The 6,000-nt window shown below is 38.9% G+C and overlaps 1 protein-coding gene across 1 annotated transcript in view; it reads right to left on the bottom strand.

Moving 5' to 3' along the window:
* LOC121101544 (alpha-fetoprotein-like) overlaps positions 1-4,812 on the bottom strand; it is a 42,085-nt gene extending 37,273 nt beyond the window's left edge. Inside the window, exons 1-4 of the mRNA XM_040625362.1 lie at positions 4,728-4,812; positions 3,514-3,565; positions 3,232-3,373; positions 1,455-1,666 (exon numbers count right to left, since the gene is read on the bottom strand). Coding sequence (XP_040481296.1) covers positions 1,455-1,666; positions 3,232-3,373; positions 3,514-3,565; positions 4,728-4,812 — 491 coding nt within the window. The remainder of the gene's footprint in view (positions 1-1,454; positions 1,667-3,231; positions 3,374-3,513; positions 3,566-4,727) is intronic.
* Positions 4,813-6,000: the final 1,188 nt, after the last annotated feature.

Consider the following 6,000-nt stretch of genomic DNA (forward strand, 5'->3'; position numbering starts at 1 on the left):
TTAATATGGACTTCATTGTTAATATTCAAGAAGAGATTAGACTCACTGCCGGAGTATTGGTTAGATTTTTGTAATCTCAGAGGGTTCAACCAAAACCTGATTTTATAATTCTCCCTTAGAGTGGAAGCACTGTAGTAAAGGGTAGCTGAGTCCTACTTTGGTTCCCATTTGGTTGCCCCTAATGTCAGACAAGTTGGAACCTGTCCAATCCCGTCTTTTGTCCTTTCTTTTCCTTTTTTTTTAAAAGATGTATTTATATATTTGAAGGGGGGAGCATGTGAGCACACGCACACACACACACACATGCACACACGCACAAAGGGGAGGGGCAGAGAGTCTTAAGCAGACCCCACCCTGACCGCAGAGCCCCACAGGGCTCGATCTTGAGACCCTGCGATCATGAGTTGAAACCAAGAGTTGGACACTTAACCGACTGAGCCACTGGGAACCCCAGGCCTTTATGCCTAAGTGGCTAGGACCAATTAATTTCTTCTTGAAGGTTCAATAATGTCTGGGGGCAATTCTGCCTCCACATGGGTGAATTAAAAGAGTTTACATTATTCAACATCAAGTCACCCTGTTTATTCACCTCCGGTTTAAAATTTCATGTCTAAAATCTGAAATCAAATCACTACCACGCTCCTTGCCCTCTAGAACCAGCAACAGATCTCTTTACCTGATTCCCATTGTCTAAGCCTGTCTTGATAAGATGGCTAGAATTGCATTCCTTGAGAATTGAAGCGTTTTGTTTCTCTTACCATTTCTACCTCTCTAGACATGGTTTCCTGCCTTAAACCCAAGCCACTTGCTCGCACTCCTTTACAGATAGACCTCTATGCTCACTAGGTAAACAAAATAGAAGCTTGTCTGCTCATTTTCTATAATGCTATCTACTCCAGATGGGAATTATAGAATCAAAGTTAATGAGCAGAAAATTCATCTCTGTCTAATCTGCAATTGTCACTTATTCGTAGGTTCCCAATGACAGGCTCTCTCCATGCCTATCAGATACCCTCTATGTTATCCCTTGATGAACCTTCCAAATGCCAGCCCCTTCTCGGAGCTATTACCGGCTTTCTGTCCCCAATACTCTGTCTATTATGCTCTGCCTACTTGCTGGACCTTTCTACATCATTTGCTTGGTCTGACTCATCTAACCATTAAGGAGACGGGTCCTTTACATTGTCTTAGTCATTTTGTAAATCTTTTTTTAAAAAAATTTTGTCCTAGTCATTTTTAATGTTTCTACACACAGACATTTCCATACCCTGTCAGGTTCACTGCGACTGTAATTGTCATTCTGAGGGAGAAAAATATGTATTGCAGCTCAAATTTTTACCTTAATTCATGTAATAAAGTTGTGTTCTCAGAGTCCCATACATATAAAAAAAGATCTGTCTTCAAAATTGGAAACCACTCTTCTTCAGAGAGTATGGCAAGGAGAAATGTCTTACCTCTCCTTCCCTGGCACTTGGTTCTCTTCGTCCATCTCACAGATGCGCTCAGGATTTGGAATTTGGAAGACATCACTGTCATCTGCATCACCTTTTTTGCGTAATAGGAAGCACTTGAGTCTTGCTTTGTTATTTATATTGCAACAGTCAGAAAACTCCTGTTTGTCAGCCTTTCCTTGGTTATCACAAATGTGCTCTAGGAAGGTAGTCATCTGTAGGAGGAATAATAATTTAAAGGGGAAGCGTGTGTGATCTACATTCTTAGGAAAGGTAAAGAATTATTATCAAGAAAAAGGCCACTGAGCGTATGATCTTACACTCTGTATTTAATAATCCTTGGACATAGCTCTTTTGAGCAAAAGTTTTTGTAGGTTTTTAGGTCTAAATTCCCACATGCTGGACATGGACCAAATGGAATTTACCATTCTCTTCTTTCCAAAATAATTGTGATTTCAAATCTATTTTCATACAGTCATTAAGAGGTATTAAACATTAGCCAAATTCCCGAGCCTAACCAAATCAAGGTATTTTTTTATAACTATCCACCAAGAAATAAATGGAGTTTGCTTTCCTTGCTTCCTAATTGTTATTAGCTTGGTTTCCATGGAAAGTTATTTTAAGAATTGAACTCCAAGGCAGTGTGTATTCAGTGTCAAATGTTCAAATGAAAATGTAATAATTCAGCTAGTTTTCAAATACCTTTGAGTGGCAGTAAATGTGTGGGATGCTGTAAACTTCAAACATACATGTCTAGATTTAGGGAATAAAGGCAGAAAATAGGCCATCTTTTGAAGTAGAGATAAGAAGGAATCACCATAAAATAAGTGAGACAAGTCACTAGCAGAAGCACTTCATTTCAAATGTGTTTCTAGGGATGCCTGGGTGGCTCAGTCAGTTAAGCAGCTGACTGGATTTTGGCTCAGGTCATGATCTCAGGGTCCTGGGATCGATTGAGCCCCACATGGGACTCCATGCTGAGCAGGGAATCTGCCAGAGGATTTTCTGTCTCTCTCTACCTTTGTCCCTTCCCCACCTCTCTCTCTCTCTCTCAAAAAAAAATAGATCCTTAAAAAAATAAAATAAAATAAAATAAAAGTGTTTCTAATTAGACTGACGGTTTTTCTATGTCTACTAAGAGTCTATTAAGAGATAGGTAGGTTTTAGCCCCGAGAAGATGGAAAAAGAAAAAAACAACTTACCAATAAAGAAGAAAACTATTGATCTGTAGTCTAAAATGTTTAGGATGAGATACATTATCCAAAAAACATGTGGATTGTGCAAATATGTTAGTGTTCATCAAGAATTTTCTCATAATAAGATAGACACACTTCATAAGACAGTAGTGATCCCCAAGATTTTCTACTAACTAGGGAAAAGAGCCCATGATAATATTCACTTTTTTCTTCTTTTTCATATGCTTATAGAAACTTTTTTAAATTAGTACTTTGATTTCCCAGGAACCTTTATACAAGGATGTCAGATAATAGCTTTCCAGTGGGAGAGGCAGAGCAACCAACTGAAACGAACAAATTGGCATTCTAGGTTATAATTCGTTCTCTTGAGCATTTGGTTCTCTGAGTCTGATCTCCCAGAGATGCAATGAAGAACTGTAGGCATATAAACCTACAAAGATTATATTTTGAGTATTGATTGATATACATATTGTTGCCTTAAAAGCCCCTATCTACTTCTTCAACATCCCACTTCATAACAACACCTCTGGTTGGAATTTTAGTTTTAAAAAAAGAGAGAGAAAGGCAAAACATGATCCACCTACCAACTGGTGAGCGCATTCTGACGGTGACTCATGTGCCTTGAGGACCTTGCACTTCTCTGCGAGATCTACCAACTCTTCAACTATGGTTTGTACTTCTTCATAAGTTAGTTTCTGAAGAAACTGAGCAACCATAATGCTGGTGCTGAAACATAACACTTAGAAGAGCGTTAAAGATAAAATCAAACTCTTCCTCCATCATCGTTAGATCACTACCCCTGTCCCCCTTCCAAAATGATTGTGATTTCATATTTCAGAGGAGAGAATATTGGTAACAAAACTCACATGTCCCTTAAGTTCTCCTGCAGATAATTCGGGCTATTAATGTGGCGCAAGGCTGAAAAAAAAATGAGATTTTGTTTGCATAAGAGGATATTTTCAAAATTGAAATCTCCCTTTATAATTCTGAAATCCATGTTTATTCACTTATAAATTACCAGATATATTTTAGTTACCATCAAAAATTAAAACGAATTACCAGACTACGTCTTCACTTGAGTTTAAACTGCATTCTCTGAATAACTTATTTCTCTTCAAATATATTGTGTACTTGAAATCTGTCATTAGCCCACAAATAAGTTGCATGTACTTGTGTTGACACAGCTGAATTAATTAACATGATTTTGTTATTTAACTCTTTATATTAGAAGTTATTAGTATATCCAAGGAATACTAAGAAAATTAAAGTTTAACATTGGGAGCAAACGTATAAACATTAGCACTTTGCCAGACTTCATTTGGCAAAAGCAATATCTCACCCATTCTGGATTTACTCATCAACTTTATCTTTCTTATCACCTCCACTCACCACTCACCACACACACACACACACACACACACACACACACACACACACGTTCCCTATTGAAAACAATATCTTCTTATACTAACAGCTTCTAAAGAGCTGAGCAGCTTTCTGTTAAATAAAGAAACCATTATCGTCTCTATTATGGGGAAAGGCTTTAGAGTCAATTACTCTGAGTTCAATTTCTAGCTCTGATACTGAGTGTGGCCTTGGAAAAATAGCTTAAGCTCTAGAAGTTTCTGTTTCTCTACCTAGAAAACATAAATAAACTCTACCACATTAGATAGTTGTTAGGATTAAATGGACACACCCGTGTGTGGTGCTGAGCACAACATGTAGCATAGAATAGGTACTGAAGAATGTAGCTCATAATATTACTCCTGCTATTATAAACACAGTTGCTTTACCCAAAATCATTCATCCGGTTTCAAACACAAGTTTGAAAAGTGTTGTTCCCTCACCTAGAGTGGAAGTAAGGCTAAAACGAGATCTTCCTGTGTGTGCTGCCTCTATATATTAGCTCTCTTTCTGCATCCCTGCCACAAATTAATTTCTAGCAATTTCCGATGACTCTGTTGACAATGATGAGCACTGAGGAAGATTAGCCTTTCCTTATATTTTAGTATATTTTTAGTAGTCATTATGCCTTTTCTCCTGGCACATGGGATGTATAGATTGTAAATAGGATCCCTACCTGCAGCTAGTAAACTTCTCTGAAGAGTTTGACATTGAACGTAGCTGAAGAAAACAAGAAAACATATGGGTCTAAGAGTCTTCATTGTTCCAGATGAACCTTAAAAGAAGGTGCTCTATCATCTGAAAGAACTGAAGAATCCTTTTATATTCTTTTCCAGTAATTACTATTAATAATTAACCTTTTCCTGGTGAATATTTTTTCTAAGCCAGTACGACCCTGATAATATTGAAGAAATTCATGACAATGGAGAAATATTGTTAATGGATGGCATTCATTAATGAATACTGGATTTTAAAATGAGTCATGTCAACCTACTTGTTTTTTCAAGGTTATACCATGTAGGCCTTGCAGTAATCAATAAGTACCTTTGGTAAATATCTCATTTCCTGGGAATACCTGTTGACATGGACAAAGTTCTGAAGGGGGCAGGAGGGAAGGTAAACATGTACTACCACAGATTCAGATAAATGGTTAAAGCCCTGGTTCCAGTGCTGGGCACATTTTCAAGTCCCTGGAGAATGGGGGAGCATAGGCCTTGGGAGCAAACCTGAGGAAATAGGACCTAATTTATTGAGTGTTTATTGTGAGTCTGGTGCTTCATGTGACTATACTTAGACAACAATATTCTTATTTCTTGAATAAGAAAGTCAGACTCAGGATCATATAGGCCTGCCCAACATACTAGGCAGCCACCTAAATACAACACCTGGAAGACTTGAGTTCTGGAAAAGGCCAGGAACACATCATGCAGTCTGTCTAAGGGCAATAGGGTACTGACAGCACTGGCGAGGGTGAACCAAGAAAAGTGCACGGGCAGCCTCTTGGCCCAGGAGCTGTATGAGATTGAGAGCATCATGAAACTCGAAGGCAGACACGAGAAGGATGAGGAGCTGCTAGACCAGTGAAGACATCAGGATGCAAGTGTGCAGATGAAGTACATCCAGTGCTGAAGGTGCTCTACGAGAAATGGGAGTTGGCAATGAAATTGGGCCTTTTCTTCTAGCAATTGAAGGAACAAAATTTTCAATGACCCAGGACAGACAACCAGAAATCACTTCTGAGTACATGCAGCCCTTGAGGCTTAGATCTGAGGCAGATCCAGAGGAACTGCATTTGCCCTGCCAGATCAGAGCCTGCCCAGAGGACTGAGAAGCCAACCAAAAGCAGCACCTGGGAGCCTCGAGTTCTGGGGAAGCTTGGGAACACACCATGTAGCCTGTCTATAGGGTACAGGTGGAGGAGGCTGGACTGCTTTGCAAGTACATGACTT

Source organism: Ursus maritimus, unplaced genomic scaffold (genome assembly GCF_017311325.1).
Source record: "Ursus maritimus isolate PB19 unplaced genomic scaffold, ASM1731132v1 scaffold_8, whole genome shotgun sequence".
Taxonomy (NCBI): Eukaryota; Metazoa; Chordata; class Mammalia; order Carnivora; family Ursidae; genus Ursus; species Ursus maritimus.